At 38.7% G+C, this 22782-nt stretch overlaps 1 protein-coding gene across 1 annotated transcript in view; it reads right to left on the minus strand.

Moving 5' to 3' along the window:
- Positions 1–2303: 2303 nt before the first annotated feature.
- LOC127988847 (pappalysin-1-like) overlaps positions 2304–22782 on the minus strand; it is an 89788-nt gene continuing 69309 nt past the window's right edge. Inside the window, exons 15-22 of the mRNA XM_052591388.1 lie at positions 20631–20814; positions 20205–20412; positions 17720–17912; positions 17178–17325; positions 15525–15640; positions 9492–9563; positions 7865–7963; positions 2304–2655 (exon numbers count right to left, since the gene is read on the minus strand). Of these exons, the coding sequence (XP_052447348.1) occupies positions 2551–2655; positions 7865–7963; positions 9492–9563; positions 15525–15640; positions 17178–17325; positions 17720–17912; positions 20205–20412; positions 20631–20814 (1125 nt within the window). The 3' untranslated portion in view covers positions 2304–2550. The remainder of the gene's footprint in view (positions 2656–7864; positions 7964–9491; positions 9564–15524; positions 15641–17177; positions 17326–17719; positions 17913–20204; positions 20413–20630; positions 20815–22782) is intronic.

Here is a 22782-nt window from a genome sequence, read left to right on the forward strand (position 1 = left end):
CTGACCTCAATGCCATAGAAATAACCTCTTATCATTGGCCGGGCTGAGACAACCTGTGATGTTGGGATATGCTGGTTTGATAAGTAGCTTCACTTCTATCACAACAGTTGTTGTTGTTTCTATGCTACATTGCTAATGTAATGAGAAAGATGTCATTTAGATGTATTTCTGAGAGCTCAGGGAGATTGTGAGGGTGGCTGATAAATGCTTCCAAGACGTTTTTATGTTCCTTAGATGTTCTATGCTTTCTAAAAGTGGTTTGTATACCAATGTGTAGGTATTAAATGGGGTCATACTTACTGCCATTACTACCACACTACCATAGACTCTACTTTGCAGTTTTACACAGGTGTACATATAAATCTTAACAATACCTATTATTAAACAGCATATTTGCAGTTGTGTTGAACTTTAAGCCACTTGTTACATACACTGCTGTTATGCGCTAATGTTACAGTTAGTTATTTTTTCACAAAAATAATAAGCACCACAAAAAGGGGAGCAGTGATGGCATATCTGCCGATGAGATATATCTATTACAAAATGCCAAATGAATATGAACTGCAAAGCCTAAAAATATTTTATGTTTTCTACATAGTTTAACTTTTTTTTTTTTTACAAATATAATGCTATATGCTAAATGCTAACTGTATTCACAATGAAGGCTAAATTACATTCTTTGCGTCAATATTTAACTCACTTTTCTTATAATTTAGCTTTTTTTTTATGGACACATGGCTTCTAATAAAATATGTTATTGTCCTGAATACCCTTCAGCTGTTCTTCATCAACAAGGAAACGCTGACTGACTGCACATTTTATATGAGTAATTAATTGTGTCCGGGATATGCTGTGTCAGCGTGTATATAATTGTATTTCTCTTTTAGTCAGTGATCTCATTGGCTACTGAGTCTCTAAAAGGGCTATCAATCTATGAAAATGATTAATCTCATAATCTGTTTCATAGTTCTAATGCACGGCATTAACACAATCAGTTTCGGGGAATATGTGTATTTGAGCGTGGCAATTGACGTACTGTAGATGATATGTCTATATATATATATGACACCAGACGCGTTCATTTTTACTCGTTTCAAAAAGAAATTCTGTAGTCAATCTAATTATTAACATTAATCATAGCTATCAAACACGCAGGCAGGAAATACGTCCCATCAGGGATTGATTTATAAATAAGTCATCTGTAAAGAACATCTTTCTTCATTTACTGATAGCAACACGGGTGCGCAATCCATTTCAATGAGCTCTGAATGTTCAGCTCAGATCACTTTTCGGAAAATCACACAGAACAGACTGAAACCATTAAGTCAATTAGTGTGTGAACTTTGACAGCCCAAACAAAACAGCCTTTTTTCTGCAGAGGGGAACCTGTTGGCATATCTACACGTATAAAGCTGTTTATATGAATATATAAATGTGTATATAGAATGCGTTTATATGAATATATATATTCCTGTAAAGTTGACATAACTGCATTTTGACCAGAGGTAAAATCTATGGCAGACTAAGCTACAAATTGTCCATAGACAGAATTGGCTGCATTGCCATGGCAGCATAACTAGCAGCAACAGCTGTGCTAACACAGCTTCTTTCACAAGCTCTCTCTCTCTCTGGATGTAACTCACTGGATCAACACCTCCTCTGATGATTTTTCGGCATCAGATTTGTGCATTTCTTGCTGATATACAGGATTTTGTGATTTAGGGCCACAGCAGCTGCACTCGTACATCTTCCTATGCGCTGTGAAACATTCCCATCATCCCTCGATGTTTCATACAGGCGCTGAGGTTGTCAGCCAGATTTTTTTTTTTCCAAGTGAGTACGAGCGGCTCAAACATGCAGAGGAGTGCAAGCCATTCGTGTGACACAGATTTGGATTTGATGTTAGGGTCCATTTGTATGTATTTCCTCTTTGATATCTGAAATGGTTAATATAAGAAGACGGAGAACACTTGATTTGAGAGGACACAGCGTATGGCTAAACTCTCATCGAGACGGTCTCGGAGGTCAGGTGTTAAGGGGTATCGTGGAAGCATCAGAGGTCCTCTCATTCACCGATTTGCTTTAGTTTGGAAGTCTTGCAATTCGACTCGATTGGAATCGTCCTATTTTCTGACTGCAGTCAAACATTAACAGCTGCATTTTTTCCCTTTCCTCCCTTATTCCTCTGGCTCTACATAAAAACAACATTGCCATGGTTGCGCTTTACAAATAATGATCAATGAAAGCAAACATAAAACAACAAAACTGTCAGCCCAGGCTGGTTTGAGCTTTAGGTTGATGACATCTATGGTTGCTATTGCCAGAAGTCATTCATAAAACTTCCACTTCTTGTCCTTTGCGAAACCTGTTGTTGATGTGTTTGGTTGGTTATTTGTTTTTGAGTGTCTTACACTCTTAAGTTGTCGCGGTTTGATGAGGAAACGAGGGCATGTTGGAGTGCGGTGTGAGTGGGAAGGCCCTCTTGTAAGCAGCATGTAGAGAAAAATGGTTACCCAGCAGGCCCCCTGGGTGCCACTGGGGGTACCAAGCTCAGCCAATGGACCTGTGGCGGACTCCTTTGTTGTTCTCCTGGGCGTCGGGGTCTCGACATGCACAGTCCTCTCGAATGTCACACGACATAGGGAATGGAATCACCTGGCACAGACAAAATATCAAAGTGGGTTGAGTCCAAGAGATTGAGGTGATCACATTCACCATAATACAGCAGTGTTATAATAGCAGAAGGGGTTACAATGTTTCATCAATTACATTACAAATAAGTGATATCCAAAGGATAGTTCACCCAAAAATGAAAAGTTTTTCATAATTTACTTGACCTTATGCCTGTATGACTTTCTGCAGGGTGAGTAATTGATGACAGATTGTTTATTAAAATTTTTGGGCAAACTACTAAGAGTTCATTAAGAATGAGCAGTGGAACGACAAAAAACAGCTACCAAACCAATAGTGTACAGTATCTATAACCAAAACATCATCTCGGATCTTCGTATTCTTTCCCGGTCGAAAGCTGTCACCGTCATTCAAATCTCAAACAACAATATTTATCAGCAAATATTACTGAAATATAAAATCGCAAAATTGTAATTTGTCAGTTCCTCTGGATGAAAGCATCGGTTTAACTGAAAAAATTATTTAAATTTCACAAATATTAATAAAAAAACAGCAAGTTACAATACATTAAACACAATGTTTTGAAGTTGATAGACTAAAGCAAATTCTTTTTTTTTTTTTACAATGCAAATTAAAAAATCGTAAAAGTCAACAAGGACTACAAACAGTTCACAGAATGAAAATAATAATAATAATAAGTTGAGACAAACCAAGCTTTTTGAAGAACAGAATTGAATACAGTAAAAAATCTTTACAGTTGACCTTGGTTGATACTGTGGTCAGATGTGCTATCTATCAAACATCAGTCAAAACTAGACTTGCACTTTTGTCAAATTAGATACGGTGAGAGCTGAACTTTTATTTGTGTGTGTTTGTCTGTGTCACCGACCAAAGTACATTGTGCTCTCATTTTATAAATAACATCATTATCCTTTTATTTAGTTCTAACTATTCTACCATTTGGGAAAAAGAGGATGCGGAACACTGAAGATGGAATGCAAAAAAAAACACAAAAAAAAAACTGTTTGTCAGTGAAAACAACTCCATGTGTCCAAAAGTATCCACAGAATGGAACACATTTTTGAGAATCTTATCCACACCTGCACCTCTAGTATACATGAACCACTGACCCCAGCTTGTTTTTAGGTATCTTTTCAGTCCCTGTGAGCTATACTGTTTGTGTGCACTGGATGTCTGCGAGTGCAGAGTGAAAAAAGAGGGAACACAAGAGCGTATATGTGTACAGAGTAACAAGGAATCTCTTGTGTTCGAAGCGTTGAGGAAAGGAATGCCCTCTCTTTGCCCTGTGAAATACACAGGCCTTTCCTTTTGGTGTCCCCAGCCACTGTAGGGGATTTTCCCAACTGTAAATCTAGTCCATTCATAGTGCCCACAAACTCTGGCTGACAACATTCCCTCCATTGCCACACTCCTCATTACAACCGACCTGCACTTCTCCAGGCGTTAAGTGTGGGTGTGTGTGTGTATGCAGCCATCCCTGAATTGTTTCCAGGGAAAACAAACAAAAACACAAAAAAAAAAAAAAAAAAAACTTTCGTTCCTTTCTTAAAGTTAAAACAACTGCAAAAGTGAACAATTTATCAAAACTGAGTTGTAGCTACAAGTAGGTATCTTAGAACAGGGGTTTTAAACTCTTTTGATGCCAAGGAACCAGAGATATTGTAGTTAACTAATTATTTATACATTATGACATTTTAATTTCATTTTACTGAACGTTTGTTTTAAACTATTTTCCTTTTTAATTTTTTTTTTCTTCTAAAATGGAAATATTAAGCAAGAATAATACTTATTCCAACTATCTGTAGTACAAACAGTGCAGGATGAGTTACCCACCCAGAGTTTAATACTCCAGGTATTAGAGCATGTATTAGTCCAGCTACAATTAATATGTTGTTTGCTTCCAAATAAATGACTTATAAACTGACGTTAGGTGATGCCAATGCAAGCAAACCAACTTTTAATGTTCAGTTCATGCCACTGAGCCCATGACATCTGGATAGTATAAATATCAGCATTTCACAAGCTTCAGACAAACTCTGACATAAGTTTGAAAGAAGTGAGGTTGAGAAGTCTGCAGGAAGCTTTTGACAGTAAGCTGAGCTGTCAGTGCACTTTTCCTTCAGCAAACCTTGCAACCGCTGAATGTTCTCACAACATCTGACCTTTTCTGTACTGATGTCATTGGGATGGTGGTAGAGGAACTGTGATTTCTCCAGTAGCCTCAATAGTAATAAAAGAAGATTTGAACAATTGCCCACAAAAATGAGACACAAGAGTAAACAGAAAATGTCCTTAAAAACAAACACTATAATATACTCAGCTGCACATTGTTTTGTTTGTAAATGTCTCTTGAAATTCGATGGTAGCCGATAATTTACTGCACAAACAAACTATTTTTTAGCAAGTTAATATATTCGGCATTTGGGTTGGATGCACCAGCTGAGATCCTACAACTAACCTACAACAATTTTTACCAAATCCCATTTCCATATTACTCCTCTGTACTCTCTACACAACGTAAGGCAGTGCAGTTTTATACATAGGGTGCAATTCCACTGTTAAGCTATACTTGGGTACAGTTCAACGGAAATCTGGAGGACTTTGCTAGAAAATGTTTAGCGTCTCCACTAAACACATCAACTGGACGCAAATTTAGCTCTGTCGTCATGACCTCACCTCTAAAATGGAAGACCTCATCATTATAAGGCACTGATTCAAATCCTGGTCATCCTCAAGTCCAACAAACTAATAGGATGCTTTGTGTCAATGTTGCTTTTCTGTCTGCTCATTGCACGTCAGAGGCCCGGGTTAGTTTTTCCTAATTGCTCTGTGGGGCTTGTGAGGGCAGTTATTTGCTATTGATGGTGCATTTGGGAGGAAAAGACCTTGGCTGACAAGAGGCCTGACAAATACAAGCAATGTATACTGTGAGTTATTGGAACACTGGATTGAAAAACATAGAGTCCTTCCAAAGAAACAATGAAAACAGCCCACGAAGACCACCAAAAATGACATTAGTACACAGAGCTCCAGTGAAAGCCACCAAATTCTGTTTACTGAATCCAATAAAGCATCAAATGGGGGAAGGAATCAAAACATAATTTCAGTCTTATCTGTTATGATTTGATGTGACCCGATCTACTGTAAGTGTTCTCTTTCAAGTAATTGTGGAAGATGATACCTTTTTGCGGCTCCCAGACAAAGAAGGAACAAAAAGTACATTAAATAGGACAAGAAGTCATAAGAGTATGACAACTTAAGCACACAATGAACAAGTTTTATTGGTTACCCAGTTACTTTCTGGGAGGTTGAAATATTATTCCTAAAAATGCCCTGAACCGTCACACCTTGGTAACTATAACTGTCATTTTCTCAGACAAGCTTAACTTGGATCTTTCTTAATGTACACAACTGTTTAGGGCTGGTAAGTGTTTTTATAGAAGTCTTATAATCACTGAGGCTGCATTTATTAAAAAAAAAAAAAAAATGCTGTAAAAACCGTAATATTGTGAAATTTAAATACATTTTAACATATTTAGTGAACGTGAAAGCATCCTTAAGCACAATTTTATGGAAACTATACAAAAATACTGTACATAATGCACCCAATGAGGATGAAGCCATTATTGTTTGGCTAATTAACTTTGTGTCACTCTCATTACCAAATAAAAAAAATCAATACAAACACTTCTTTTTCATTCAATGCCAACATAGTTATGTTATACTCAAGATCATTGTAGTGTGGATAGTAATTAGTTATCAGTACCATACTGAATGTATCGTTAGGAACAGTTCTGTTTACTTACAGTAATCCCTTTCGAATGAGTCTTGTCTCTTTTCAGTTGCCTGTGAGAAGTGTTTGTCTCAATTCTGATTTTAAAACTCAGTTTTATCATTTTGCTTGCATAGTTGAACTTTTTTTTAAAGTCTGATAAAAAAAATAGGACCCACTTTATATTAAGTGGCCTTAACTACTATGTACTTAAATTTTAATTAATAATTTATACTTATTGTGTACATACATGTTTTTACATTGTACTTATATTTAAAAAAAAAAAACTACATGTAATTACATCTGTATTTAATTTCTGTAATTACATTTATAATTACACTGTTGACCCATACTTTACACCTTATCCCACCCTTAAACTTACCCATACCTCCAACCCTCATAATCATTTATTGGCTTTTCTAAATACAAAAAATTACACACTTGCCCTGTGGTGGAGCAATTTAATCAATTATTTGCTTTTGGCAGCAACCTTTCAGAATTCATACAAGACTGTAAAACTTCCTTTTGTTCTCAACTTACAAAGAAAATAAAATTCCTTATTTACAGCCACTTATTAGCACAATTCAGAATTGACAACGAATTGGTCAGCAGCTCAGCCTGAGTGGTGGAGGATGTGCAGTTGATTTTATTATTTGCTTGGGCAATCCTCTGGCGTGACAAAGCAAATGGCCCCCTTGAGTTTATATGTTTCTATATGATTTACAGCTGCATTTAAATGTTAAGAGTACAGTTCCAACTGCCATTTCTAGATCTTTCACAACACGTTGTGTATTCTGCCGGGAAATGCGTCATCACACATGCCAACTTTTTTTTTTTTGGCAACATGCACGAGTAGAGCCGTCCAGTGTGCTTCCAGAGTTCGCTGTTGTTACTTTGGAGAAGTTACTTCATTCTTTGTCTGTCAAAAGAGAAGTTCACTTTCTCTGGCAGCCAGGAAAACTTGCTCAAGGAAAAAGCAAGGGAGGATCAAGTGAAAGAGGATGACAAGTCAATTGGAAAAAGAACAGTACACAAGCTTGCAGAAAAAGCCTTTCTATGGTTATTTACCACCCTCGGGATTAAACTCTCGGATCTTTCTCTTTTTTGGAAAGTGAGGTGAATATCCATATGGAAATGCTATATGCAACCGTCTGTTGCCATGGCTTTAGAAAAACACCCAAACATACACGTGCGTGCTTCATCTACAATGTCTACAGTGCATTGTGGGTATGGTTCAGAGAGCTTACCCCACTTCTGCGGGTGTCCTTCAGTTTCCTCTCCGAGGAGATTATTATTACGCAAGATTTATTACCCTATTTAAATCTGTAGTAACTAAGCAAATTATGCAATTTACAGCTTTTTACTCCGATTATTTACCAGCTCTTGAAGCATAAACAAGGGATTCAACAGATTAAACAGCTAAAGAATACCAAAACATACCTTTTTGGTTTTAACAGTAGAATGGCAACAGTCTCCCCCATCATAGTTGCAGAATGCTCGGTTGTTGATGGCGTCGCAGTAATTATCACCCATGAACGGCTGGTGAGAAACAGATAAAACTGCTCTGTAACATGAAATCACCAACAATATAAACACAAATAACATCAGCAATACACTGTCAAATATAAACGTGTCCCCCCATAAACTTCATCAATTTAGTCATATAAAACCAGTTAGCAAGAAATAAAGAGACAAAAAAAAAAACAAAAAAAAAAAACAGACTTGAGTCTGTTGCAGTTATGTTGCCCTGGAAAAACTGAGTTGGTATTCCCGGGCTTGTGGATGGTCGAGGCCACTTTTAATGTGGAAACCAAAGCCCTATTAAACTTATATGTGTTACTACACATTTTAAATATTGACAGGTAAAAAGGTTGCCCAACACACCTGTGACCTTTTCCAGTTTGAAATCATCTCTCTGGTCAAACCCAAATGCTTTCAGAGGGCTGCTAATTACCACCCATTGAAACTGGGTCAGGATGAGTTGGGTTCAAAAGTCTGCCACAGCAAGACTTGTTATAAATGAGACAGACGTGCAGATTAATTTGACTTTCAAGATAGCAGTGCCTTTGTTTTAGAAGTGTCTTTGGCGAGAAAAGTCACATGTGCTTTTAAGAAATTGTGTTTCTTCAAAAAGCAGCATACTGTACAGTATATGTAAAAAAAAAATGTCAGTTTAGTCTTTTCATTGGCAAATGACTTTTCAACAGCTCCTTCTGCAAGAAAACACAGTAGCTGTTTTTTTTTATTCCCACTCTGTGATTTGAGGAAACTGGGAACATGACACCCTCTAAATTAGGTTTCCAGGTTAGTCTAAAATGCAAAAAGAAAACAAATTGACCTCAAAAACAAAGGTGGTAACAAATCCCACTTGTCTGCTTTTGTTGGCCCTGTTAAACCTAACACAGATGAGGCTAGACTGGCCCAAAGAGCAAAATGAGAGGAAGACACTAAGCACAGCATGTTTATTTATGTATTATACTTCAAAGAACGTGAGAAGATGGCAGAAACAACTGTTCAAGTTCATGCTCCAGAGAACAGACCTCCATGACTGTATAGAACGTAAAGCTATGACTGGGAGATTACCTTGAAATGACTATTAGGGCATAATGTTGTAATCACGCAAACTTACAATGGGATTTTGGATATGGTGAACAGCCAGTTAACTGAATAATATAAATAAATGAATCAAAAATAATTTAAAACAAACAAATAAATAGAATTAAGTGAAATAATAGATGAATACAAATTAAATATTTAATAAAGAAAAATGATTTTCAACAAATAAAAAGCAAATAAAGGAATATATAAATATAATAAAAACAAATAAAAAAATAATTATTAAAAAATATAATTATTTTCATTATGATATATATATATATATATATATATATATATATATATATATATATATATATATATATATATATATATATATATATATATGTGTGTGTGTGTGTGTGTGTGTGTGTGTGTGTGTGTGTGTGTGTGTGTGTGTGCGTGCGTGCGTGCGTGCGTGCGTGCGTGCGTGTGTGTGTGTGTGTGTGTGCGTGTGTGAGGTAGGTCTTACTTCGCATCCCTTTATGCAGTGGAGGGCCTCTGGGATAGGGTACCACTTTAGTCCCATAGTGCATACAATGTTCTGTATGAGAGAAATGACAGAATAACAAAGTTAATGTTCAAAGTTATCAATGTTCAATTGACAGTCACTGAGAGGGTTTTTAAACAACACTGTAAAAAAGCCTTTCTGAAGTTGAACACAATAAAACAAAGATTATTGGAGCATGTCTTACAAGACAATATTAATTATGTCTTCTGTCTTATTCTGTGTATAAAAAAAGAAAAAAAAAAGAATTCTAATAAAAACAAAGGTATCTTTATTAAATTAACTATTTTTGTTTGTTTCCTTATGAGCCCTGAAATTGAGAATTGTTTTATAGCTATACTAAAACTATATTTTGCTGAATGTATTTCCCTTTCAGGAACTCGAGCTGCATCAGAAACGCTTTTGGAATTAATTTGCATGTAATAAAGCACATGTGAAATCAATCCAGTAGAGTAGCGAGATGTCACGGGTGGGGTGACAAGCTTTAAAGCTGCAGTCCATAAGTTTTGCCTCTTTGTCGCCATCTCTGCATCAACCTGCAATTGAAGCTTTTTGCATAATTAAGCTCCTGCTAGCTTCTGCTCTTCAGCAAGCGCCCTGTGTTGTTTCCGTCTAAATGGTGTGTTTTTTAAGTGTGTGTATTGTGCCAGTTCACAAATTAAGTTATATAGAGAAAGACAATCAGCATTTTAATCAGTTTTCTTCCCTGTCCTTGTTTAATTACAGGCAGGGATACACATCTCTCTGTATTGCTTGTCTAGAAGAGAAGCATGCACAGGCAGCTCTCAAAGGAGCTGACTGTGTGCATTGTGAGCTGCTGCCACTGTACACACTCTGCTCCCACCTGGCACTCTTTGAGGAGGGGGCAGAGGCTCTTGATCCACCGGCGGCCAAGGCAGAGCAGCGATTGAAAGATCCCAGATGCATCTAGTGGAGTGGTTGCAGATGGGCATGGCCCTTCCTGTGACCTCACTATCTAGATCCAGTGCTCGCTCTCAGGGTTTTGAAGCATGCTCTGTGGTTTCTTCCCCCGGAATAAGATCATGTTGCTTCACCTCTCTTCCTCTGAGGAGGTCCATGTGAAGAGCATCGAACAGGATGAGGCTGGGGATTCATCACCCTAGCCCATCCAGTATGAGGAGCTATTAGAGGTGGTGACTCATGCTGTGGCTAAATTAAAAATCGATTGGCTGGCTGAGAAGCAGTTAGATTGTCCTAAAAGCAAGCTAGACGTATGCTTCCTGCATTTTATGTCACTTCTTCCACGCTGATTGAACAGACACTTGTTATTTATCTGTCCTCCCAGGGTCAGCATCGTCGCTGAAGACTCCGGCGTTGCCCACCAGGTCTTTAAAGACAACATCGGCCCTGGTGGACAAAGCTTATGCTTGTCTTTACACCATGGTGGTGTTGCAGGCATACCAAGCAGACAAGCAGATATGAAGGGTAAGGACAGGTTCTTCCTTTTGGAGCGCTGCTTGCTCCATCTGGCCTTTTCGGTGACACAGTCAGTCCTTTCGCTGAGAAGTTTCAAAAAGGAAAGAAGCAGGCAGCAGCATTCCAGTGGTTTCATTATTGCTGTTGTCTGGTTATTTGGAGCTGATGAGTGGGAGCAACCCCAGCCATCTTCCTGCTCCTCATACAGGATGCAGCATAAGAAGAGCATCGCTTCCCGTGCTCACATGCAGAGTGATCAGGGATTGGGACGAGGCTCTTAGCCAAAGTTGTCCAGGGAGATTGCGGTTCTGAGGACCATTATTCTTTCTTGGAAGACTCTGGCGAAGAAGTCCTGAAGAATCAGGCGCCAGGCTTCTGAGGGCAAGCTCCTCTTGGGAAGAGCGGTGTGCACCTCATCATATGGTGCCTGGTCTGTAAACCCTGCCACCTCCGGTGCTTCAGGGTAAAGCAGTCTCCAGGGAGCACAGTTCTCAGTGTCCACCCAGAAGCTTGTATCCTCCAAGGAGGTTATTAGAGCAGCCAGTTCAGTTGTTCCTTGCCAATCATCTGCTTCAGGGTGCTAAGCTGCCTGCTCAAAGTACACCAGACACTTGTACACAAAGTACACTGACACTGGTCTCAAGAGATTTATTCCCTTAGTAAACCATCTGGCAGGGTGGAAACTTCTACGTCACACCGCCTGTGATATCTTGCCCCTCTACTGGACTGATTTCACATGTGCTTCATTACACAGTCATGCAGACATGCTTTTTAAAGTTTTTTCGAGGCAGCGTTCCCAGTTGTAAATTAGGAATGCTTTCTGCTTGTACCTTGGCTGGTTTAGGCCTGTCATAGATACATATATATGACACAAAAACCACAAATAGGTGGCAGCAAATCCCTGTTTTATGATTCACTGAATCGTCCAGTCAAATCTTTAATTCAAAACGGCTGATTAAATTAGAAATGAATCAAGAGCCTATCTTTATGAATGGATCATTGAATCACTGGCTCACTTGATTTGTTCAAAAACAGATTCATTCAGGAATAAAACACAGCAGGGTTGTTCTCTTTGCGCTGTTCCTTATTGCATTCTAATAGGCTTATTTATTTTTTTATTTTTTTGCAAAATCAGAGATGTAATTGAAAATGTCATCTCTCAATATTATCTCTCTGTCCCTCAGTCACACATACAGCACAATGATGTTATGTCAGGGGTCTTTAAACTCGAAGGAAATATCACCTTCTGCTGTCTTGTTTTTAAAGAACGTCAAAAGTTGCCAATTACCATTATTTAGTTCGTAAATGATCATACACAGAGAATTTTAATATTTAATTTGCATGGTAAGTTTTACATAACAAAATTATTAATCTAAAGGGGATGGTAAGGGGGATAGAGGGGATGCTTTTTTTCTCCTTTTTTCTAACAAGGGGGATGCCATCCCCCTACAAGCTGCTTCTTCTTTAGCTTTTGCCGTGGTCTGCTGGTTATACAAGCAACATGCCCATGGACACTGCAGACTAGTGGTTTGCATGTGTACTGAATGTCGACGCAAACAACGACGCAGAAGTATAAATGAAAACTGATGCACAGACGCAAAAGTATAAATCCCTTCAGGTTCAGAATACAGGGTCAGGGGTTTGTTCAAATCCTTAGCTAGAATTGCCAATAAGCCTTCAGGCTGGCAGGGGTTTCAGTTTGAATGTGAAGAACCTTTGCTCTGTTTGTTGACATTTTTCTTTGCCTAACACACAGAACACAAACAAATAAAATCCTCAATGAACCCAGTGTTCCTGTGGAGATGCTTAAATCAATGAAAGGGCCCAGCTTGAAGGATTACAGTCTTAAGAGCTCGGCTAAGTAGGGGACTGATTAAACTCCAGGGGTGCTAACCAGCTTCAACCCCTGCTGAGGAGAGCAAAAGGTTTGGGATTGGGGGGGTGGGGTGGGGTTTGCTGCAGAGGACCTCGGTAGCTCTGCCTCCTGGGCGAGCACAGGTAGAGAGGATGTTTGGAGAGGTGAAATGACGCAGTCTGGGGGATCTCCAGAAGCAATGAGGAATGGAAAGGCTGAACATAAACAGAACATTTCCAAGAAAGCAGGACTTAACTGTGGCCATCCACACACACACATACACATGCTTCATATTCAGTGTCACACCAAAGACCCAAGCGGCTTGTTTACTCAAGGCCTAATTTAAACCTTCTGCTCCTGAACTTGTGCATGTTTTTATAGTTTCTCCACAGGCCTGAGCTGCATGAGTGCTACCTGCCATCTATTAAATAGACTTTTATACTATCTGTATCCGAGATAGTTTTACACTTTTTAATGCCTTTCATATTTTCCATCCTATACGGTCAAGACACAACATTTCCTGTTGGCTTCCAAGCTCGTACACACCACACATTGGCTGATTTATGGAGAACCAGATGCGTACATACAGTACAGCTGGATGTTTTCTTCCAAGTCTCTGCATTTGAATGCTATCAATAAAATTTACAGAAATAAACTGTACAGATTCGATGTCCAACAAATTCCATGAAGAAACTCCAAGGACCTTGTGGGTCAATCCCCTTGCAAGGCTGATTTATCCTGAAGAAAACCTATGATATGGAGGATTAGGCCTGGAGGAAACTATAGCAGCACTCTCGGATGCAGGCAGTAAATTTGTTTGTGGTTCCTAAAGCTCCACTGCAGCTTAAACAATCAAGTAAAGAACCACATGGCACAGACCACATCGAAAAAGAAAGAAAAAAGCATGACACCAAAGGGCGTCCACAATAGTACAGAGGAGGAAATGCAAATATGGAATGAATAATCCAGACGGCCACATAACCACTGGCGGGCATGATGTCACCCAGAAATTTCATTCAGTAGTCCATATATAAATTAATGACACAGTAAATTCGGAAATGGATATTCCTTGAGACCTGTCTGGACTCTGTGACCCTAGCTGCAGCTATTGATATACTGTTGCATGAAATCACAAATTCCCACAAAGATACAGAAGAATGAGCCCTTTTGTCTCTTTCAACGAGAGTCCTCTTTAGCATTCGGAGAGCACATAAATGGAGCAGGCTAGCAAGTGCACGTAATTGGTGCATTACGTCAGTGAAAAGGTCTGTTTGAATAACGCTGTGAATGGTATCGTTAAATTACTTTGAACAACTTAACTAGTTATTTATAAAAGAAATGCCGATGACGCAACCAATTGTTAAATGACAGGTCCGGTTCAGTTAACCATTTGTATAATTTACCATATGGTAGTAATTTGTACTGGCATTTAACAGTAAACTTTACTTATATTAACTACAGTTATAACAAATGTTTGGTAACGTCACCATATGCAAATGTCACCATACCAATGTGAATAAGCGTGTGTGTGTGGTCCAGTCTATTTCAGTCAGCTAAACATAATGATGCATTGGATTTTATAATAGCCTACAGCAAAAATTTGTCATGCCCATTTTTGTTGTTAATGATCAATAAAGGCATTAATCTGCAAGCTTTAAGTAACAACTGCGGACTACTTTGGTGTGTTTACCTCATTAGGTATTTATTTTGACTACTTTTAGTGCTTAGGTTACAACCATCTGCTGATGATTGAGATGACTTCTGAGAAGTTAAGTCATAATCATGTGTTTAAAAAAATACTCCATGGTGTTAAATATAGGTACTTAATTGTGGAAATGTTTGAAGATTCAGATTGCACTAGGACCTGGTGCTGGATTCACGAAAACAATACATTTTTAGTTTCACCTTAAGAATATTCGTATTTTTTTGTTCTTAAATTCAAAAAAAAAAAAAAAAAAATCTTCTTATAAATCATCGTAAATAATTTCTTAAATTTAGGACAGCCCCAGACTCATCTTAAATCCCAAACAGTAAGAATTATTTAATTCATTGATTGGATTATTTCTAATTAATTGTTATAATTAAGCATTACAACAACAGCTACATATAATAAATAGTAGGACTAGAATACGACACAATCTTTGGCAGTATTCAGCGCATATGAACGCACAGGACGCGTTTGCTGTACAAGCGTCGACTCACATACCAGAAGCATTCACTCAGATGAGAGCTCAAAAACACGGCACAGAAATGAATTGCTGCAGCTTGAGACAGGCTATTTTGAGAGTAACTGTTCAAAAGCATACCACATTAAAAACGTGAATCTGAGTGCCAGTCAAAGTCACGACGAAAATAGTGTGCGTGCTTATTATGATTATTAGGTTAATCTGCAGGAAGCACAAGAATACAATAGTGTGAGTTTATCAGTGTGTCATGTATTCATTCAGATAATGGCTGTTAAGAATATATTTGAGAACTTCAGAATTGCACTTAAGAACATTCTTTTGACCTTTGTGGAATTTATCTTATTTATTATCTAAGATTTTCGTGAATCCGGCCATGGTATCAAACATTTACCATACAAATTCAGTGTAACATTCATAAAAAATATGCCAAAGTTTGGAATATGAGATAAAACGAAGTAGACACAGCATTTATGATAGTACAGTGAGCCCACCCAAATCTTATAATGTTTGTGCTCTCACCTTAACTTTGGGTGGGTTCCACCAGTGGTCTTTCATCACAGCTGCATTGCTCATGTTGCTGGGCAGGAGGACCACACTGCTGCTAGCATCTCTACAGGCCACCTCACACACCTTTCCTGTTGGACATCATAGACAGGTGTTATTTATGACCGTGGTATATTGATATCTGCTTCAGGGGAAAAAAAGGGACCTGCACAAATAAAATGAATACCATATGAGCGGGGTAGGGCAATGTCTATGATAATCATAGACATCGCCCTACAATGTGAATACAGTGTATTCACTGTCTTAATTAATTAGTTTTTTTTTTTTATAATGCATAATCTTTTTTGTTGATCAACCAGTTCACATTTACAACTCTGCATGTTTGCAACATAAAACATAGGTTGATTTTCGCTTTGGTCTGAACAAAAACAGTAGGGTTGGGAGAATTTCAGAATCGATTCTGAGCTTTGTTTTTAACCAGATGTGTGATGACACTGATTTTGCTTTAGAAACACCGTACCCTGTTTGCTTCCAATTCCTCACACAAATACACCATTAGAACCATCCGTTAAAATTAATCTTTCATAAAGTTCAGAAAGTTTGACGCGAATTACAAGGACATTCATGGGCTTCATTGCATAGGATGCAATATGAGATACGCGCGCTTTACACTTAAAGTGTGCTGTCTCGCAGTGGAATTATATATTTAAAATATGAACCACACTAACAGAAGACTGCTTTCAATTTCAAATGCTGACGCGCGCTTTGTTCGTGAAGACTGATCGCACATGTGGCTGTACGTGACTCAGTGTTAAGTGGTTTAATGCATTTGCATCTCAAAATGTTTTTTTTTTTTTTACGACATAAAATTTATGTAAACAAAGCCAGTTATTAGGGTTGCCACCCATCCCTCAAAATATGGAATAATTCATATTTAAGGTATAATGATTTGTCCCATATTTTACAAAGGCCAACACATATTTGAATAAACAAATAGTTTTTTTGCACTTTTTATAATACTTATTACAATTATAATTATTAAATTTAATAAGAAGTAGACTATGAGGTAGAGTAGGTAAGTAGGTAGAGAAAATAATTTGCACATGATTTTGGAGTTTTTGTATTCGACGGAATCTCCAGAACGCACTTAAAGCACTTTCTTTCACACGAGCAAAGCATCCAGTAAACAAACCTGCGCATTTTAAAACATCTAGGAGCTCCCATCTGCCCTCTAAATACAAGACTCTCCAGATGTTATCAATGTGTCTGTCCAGTAACTAACAATGAACACCAAACTTTTGAACTGTAGTGTAGCTAAAAACGTGAGGATAGTTTAAAGAACTTGCACAGATTTTTTACAAACTGCTTCGTCAAGACTAATTAACCAGACCGATATAAACCTAGTGAGAGTTTATGTTAATAGCTACTGGAATACACATCAACGACATATTTAGTCAAAACTGAGTTATTACTAAAAATCAGCTCTCCAAAACAATGAGACAGATGGGTTCGATTAAAAAAAATCTCTGATTAAGACAGAATTTGAAATTACTCAAAAACATGCTGTTGTAGTTACATTGTCCCTTGTGGCAATGTTCAGAATGCAGTGCATACATGTGTGTGCAGTGTGTTTTATGCCTAGGAAGTGAAAAGCAGAGAATCAGAGACCTATGTCATATCCATCCTTGCAGTTGAGATGGATAGTTGGGCTGAGATTCTGTGGAAGGGAACACTGGCCTGTCAGGTTGGGGCAGAGACGGAAGGAACCGGTCCAGTTCCCGTCCTTTCTGCATTGGATCACGTTGGTGGAAGGAACCTGGAGCAAAGGCCAACATTTCTATTAATCATCATAAATGAAGCTCACTAACCATCGCTACTTGGCAAAAAACATATGTGGTTGAATGTAAGGGAGGAGGCCAAGGATGGGCATGACCTCAAGGTACAGTTGCCAAGCTGTGCAGCTGACAAATGAAACAAAGCATGCGTAAGATCTGTCAGTCTACCAGTCATGCTGCTGATGAATAGCCAGAGGGACGAAACAGAAAAATCATGATGCATAAAAGTGAGTGATAGGGTGCGCATGATGAATGGAAGGCGCTGCAGACAGTAATGGGAAGTGATGGACTGAGATGTTGATGGAGGAAGAGAGAAAATGAGGAGAAGAGAGAGAGAACATGACAGACCTGCTTGCAGCGGCTGTGCTGTCTCACCGTGTGGTTAGCCCTGTTGCAGTCGATCCAGCAGTCGCTGTTGAACTGAAAGCCATTTGTGCACTTGTAGGTACCATGGAAAATGGGAGGAGGTGGCTCACACGTGACTGCCACACACTCACCCGACTGCCAGGTACCATCCTCCGTACACTGCCGCTTAAATGCACGCCTGTGGTACATCACAGGCACTGACCTACAACATGTTCATTATCACAAAAATAGATAGATTCAGCAGAATTCTCATCATAGTTTTTGAACATGTAAAGGCTGGAATACATTGTACCACTTTTGCCCAGATTTGCCACTGATTTGCAATCTGAACGAGCTGACGCTAGTTGCCAAAAGAGTCAAGACATAATCTGCAGATTTTGGGTAGTCTGTGTAGAACCATTTCACAGCAAATTATTCAATGTATGATGGGGGCAAATTTTTTATCTTCAGTCTATGGCATTCGTGATCTTGAGTCATTTAGTGTATGATGCCTAGTGTTTTTAAATCTGTCCCTTTTGAAAGTTGTGTAGTGTTTTTAATGATTCACTGTACTTAGAATAAAATGTTCACAGACCATCCACAGTCCATTTATGGACCATCTGATTAATACAGCACTTAAAACTAGCAAGTACTTTCCAAAATGACCTTCTTTAATCTGAATGACTCTTCTGGGAATCATGGTGCACAGGGTTTTATCAGACATCAAATTATCACCAAAGAAATATCCATCCGTCTATCCACCTTCCAAACCACTTGTTGTACGCTGGTCACAGGCCAAGTATATTTTCAAAGTAGAATATAAAACGACTGTACAGGTGCTGGTAATATAATTAGAATATCATAAAAAAGTTGATTTATTTCACTAATTCCATTCAAAAAGTGAAACTTGTATATTATATTCATTAATTACACACATACTGATATATTTGAAAGGTTTATTGCTTTTAATTTTGATGATTATAACTGACAACTAAGGAAAATCCCAAATTCTGTATCTCAGAAAATTAGAATATTGTGAAAAGGTTCAATATTGAAGACACCTGGTGCCACACTCTAATCAGCTAATTAACTCAAAACACCTGCAAAGGCCTTTAATTGGTCTCTCAGTCTATTTCTGTAGGCTAAAGAATCATGGGGAAGACTGCTGACTTGACAATTGTCCAAAAGATGACCATTGACACCTTGCACAAGGAGGGCAAGACACAAAAAGTCATTGCAAAAGAGGCTGGCTGTTCACAGAGCTCTGTGTCCAAGCACACTGATAGAGAGAAGCGGCTAAAGACAAAAGGACTGGACTGCTGCTGAGTGATCCAAAGTTATGTTCTCTGATGAAAGTACATTTTGCATTTCCTTTGGAAATCAGGGTCCCAGAGTCTGGAGGAAGAGAGGAGAGGCACACAATCCACGTTGCTTGAGGTCCAGTGTAAAGTTCCACAGTCAGTGATGGTTTGGGGTGCTATGTTATCTGCTGGTGTTGGTCCACTGTGTTTTCTGAGGTCCAAGGTCAACGCAGCCGTATACCAGGAATTTTTAGAGCACTTCATGCTTCCTGCTGCTGACCAACTTTTTGGAGATGCAGATTTAATTTTCCAACAGGACTTGGCACCTGCACACAGTGCCAAAGCTACCAGTACCTGGTTCAAGGACCATGGTACCCCTGTTCTTAATTGGCCAGCAAACTCGCCTGACCTTAACGTATTGTGAAGAGGAAGATGCGATATGCCAGACCCAATAATGCAGAAGAGCTTAAGGCCACTATTAGAGCAACCTGGGCTCTCATAACACCTGATCGATTCCATGCCACGCCACATTGGTGCAGTAATTCAGGCAAAAGGAGCCCCAACTAAGTATTGAGTGCTGTACATGCTCATAATTTTCATGTTCATACTTTTCAGTTGGCCAAGATTTCTAAAAATCCTTTCTTTGTATTGGTCTTAAGTAATATTCTAATTTTCTGAGACACTTAATTTGGGATTTCCCATATTTGTCAGTTATAATCATCAAAATTAAAAGAAATAAACATTTGAAATATATCAGTCTGTGTGTAATGAATGAATAATAATACACAAGTTTCACTTTTTGAATGGAATTAGTGAAATAAATCAACTTTTTGTTGATATTCTAATTATATGACCAGCACCTGTATATTGCACTTTTCTGATTTATGTGGAATATTTGTTGCTTATTACATTTGAACGCACATAAAAACCAAACACAATTGCTTCCTGTAAAAATGGGTCTTCTACATTTCAAATCTAAATTTGATATTTAAAAGTGGTCCAGATTTATAACTATAGTCGTGAGTAACTGACCAACAGGGTAAATAATTGCTACGAATTTATCCAAGTTTTCAAACAATTAATACAGCCCTGAGTATTCAATTGCCACAACATGGTTCACTAAATCTGCAATGCAATAAACAAAAGGATGGTACAGTATGAATATGGAACTCGTTAAAATTAATGTTACTATGCATGGTCTAGTGTTGTCTCACCTCTGGGTCTTGTCTGTATGGGGAACATGGTAGCCAGGCTTGCATTTGTACTTGCAGAAAGACCCAACTTTGAGGCCTGTGGCATTGCAGCGTTTGGTCTGCAGGACAGCGTTAGGTACTGGAGGAGGGACTGGACAGCGAAGCTCACAAAGAGCCTCAGGGAAGGACCACATGCCATCCTCCATACACGTCAGCACGTTATTACTACCTGCGGAGACAAAAGAAAAAAGAAACAGGACAAGTTGACCTCAGATGTAAAATCAACCTACTTTGATTTGGTGTAAAACACATCACTGTTTTCTCAGTGTGCATTGTTTTATTTTAATTTTTTGCAGTTGGAGTCAAAACCACATTTGGCCTTTTACAGAGCTGACCTTTCAATCCCAAGAGCCTTAAGTTTTAGGATGTGTCTGGGTCTATACCCACCCACAAGCTGAGCCGGTTCCCGGCATTGAAAAGTGCACTTCTTGCCGTAGGTGGTTCCCTCAGAGAATTCAAAGACAGCCGGGTGCACGTGGTACTTGTCAGGCCGCCCGCAGTCCACAGGTTCACAGGTCACCTGCTTGTTCCATTTCCCATCTGCGCAGGTGAGGGTCACTGTGGATTCAGACTGTCGAGGGGCAAAAACATGAAGGCAATAGTTCAAAATACGGGTAAAGAACATTTTGTTTTCTTTCAGTTAAATCACTGCAACCGCAACTATCCATCAGACCAGACCAGACCATATCAAGTAATTCACATCTGTTTCAATAACATTTTACACATACAGATATAAAAATACAACTAAATTAAATGTATTTATGTATCTCTTGGTGGAAGGAAGCAGTGGGAAGCTAACAGTCTGAGTGGGTGATAATAAATGGCTCGGGTGCAGCATATAAAGCTGTCAGAACTGAAGGCAGAGTGAGTCAGAGGTCATTTCTGCTGTTTTACTAAGTCATGTCTGACCTGTGTGATGTCTCCAAAGACATCTGTGCTAGAGGCAGAGCCATGAAACCTCACACATACAGGACCCCCCATAAGAACAAAACAATTCAACTCCGGGTCGCATTTTGTTTCAGAAAATTCTGCCGAATCACTGCCGAATAAAGTGACTTGTGTTTCATTAGTGATTTGAAGCTGATTTTCTGCTGGAAAACCCTGAGTGCGTCCAAGTGCGCCAAACCCAGTTCTGTGAACACCAAAAGAGTGACGAATCAGATCCTTATTTTCACATGAGAGTAAAGTTACAAAATTGTCACAAATTCATGATTGTTGATACACTTACTGTAAACCGCAATAACACACTAGTGCTGAACACTAACATTTATATGGGAATGTTGACATTATTAGTAGTACATATAGTGTTTCCCACTCATGTTATACATACGCAGATAATTTTTATTGATTTATTACAAAAAGGTTAAATGAATTTATTCCAGCATTAGATTGATTGCCGTCATAGAGAGGACGACTCCTTCCTCTAACCAAAATAGACAATTGCATACTTCAAAAGGTGCATGAGAACATGCTAATAAATTCTCCTTACTCCTTACTCTCTCCTCACTCCATCAAAATCCAGTCTAACAATGTAGAATAGTCTGCCTATAGTTTATTATGACTATTTAGTTGTCCTTGTCTTTTGAGTAATATGTGGGGATATTTAGTAAAAGTAAAAGTGAAAGTTGTGACATTTTGAAAGTCGTGTAACCCATACTCAGAATTGGTGCTCTGCATTTAACCCATCCAAGTGCACACACACAGCAGTGAGAAGTGAACACCCACCCGGAGCAGTGGGCAGCTATATCCAGCACCCGGGGAGCAACTGGGGGTTTAGTGCCTTGTAGGGTTGTGCCGATAGACGATAGTATCGTTTATCGACGATAGTATCGTTTATCGACGATAGTTAGAGATATTGACGATAGCACGTCTCTGTCGATAGTCAAGACGATATTAGGCTCATTCTCCTATTAATGTATTAAATAATAATAATAATAACTATTATTATTTTTATTAGGCGGCCTATTATAATTTGGCTCTCAAACTGCCCAGCTATTTCACTTCAGCACCACGTTTCACACACACACATGCGCGCACAAAAGAGGATTAGAGCCTGTAGCCGATGAAGAAGTCTCCATCCACAAACATACGTAGTTCGTCTGCAGATACCGCGCGGACAACTGCAAGTGTAAAGAAGTCCATTGCTATTCGAACCTGTGCAATCCGGTGATAAAAGAATATAAAGACAGACAGATTTGCAATAATTCTGGGCAATTGTTTGTTCACATGTTTGTTGCAGAGTGGACCATTAGCATATGCTTTCGGAAGTAGAAATGGAAGAAGTCCATGACTCCGCGTCGCTCTTTGAAATTCAGCCAAGTGTGGTGACCCATACTCAGAATTCGTGCTCTGCATTTAACCCATCCAAAGTGCACACACACAGCATAGGCTAGTGACAATGCCCCTGAATTTTTGAGATACCCCTACCGGAGGTAGAACTAAACCCAACAATGTTTTTCCTCATCTCTAAGGTCTCCCATATATGAAATGGATTCTTGGCTAAAAATATTTTACTGCTAAGATTGTTAAATTAACAGAT

The sequence above is a fragment of the Carassius gibelio genome, chromosome A5, assembly GCF_023724105.1.
Source record: "Carassius gibelio isolate Cgi1373 ecotype wild population from Czech Republic chromosome A5, carGib1.2-hapl.c, whole genome shotgun sequence".
Classification (NCBI taxonomy): Eukaryota; Metazoa; Chordata; class Actinopteri; order Cypriniformes; family Cyprinidae; genus Carassius; species Carassius gibelio.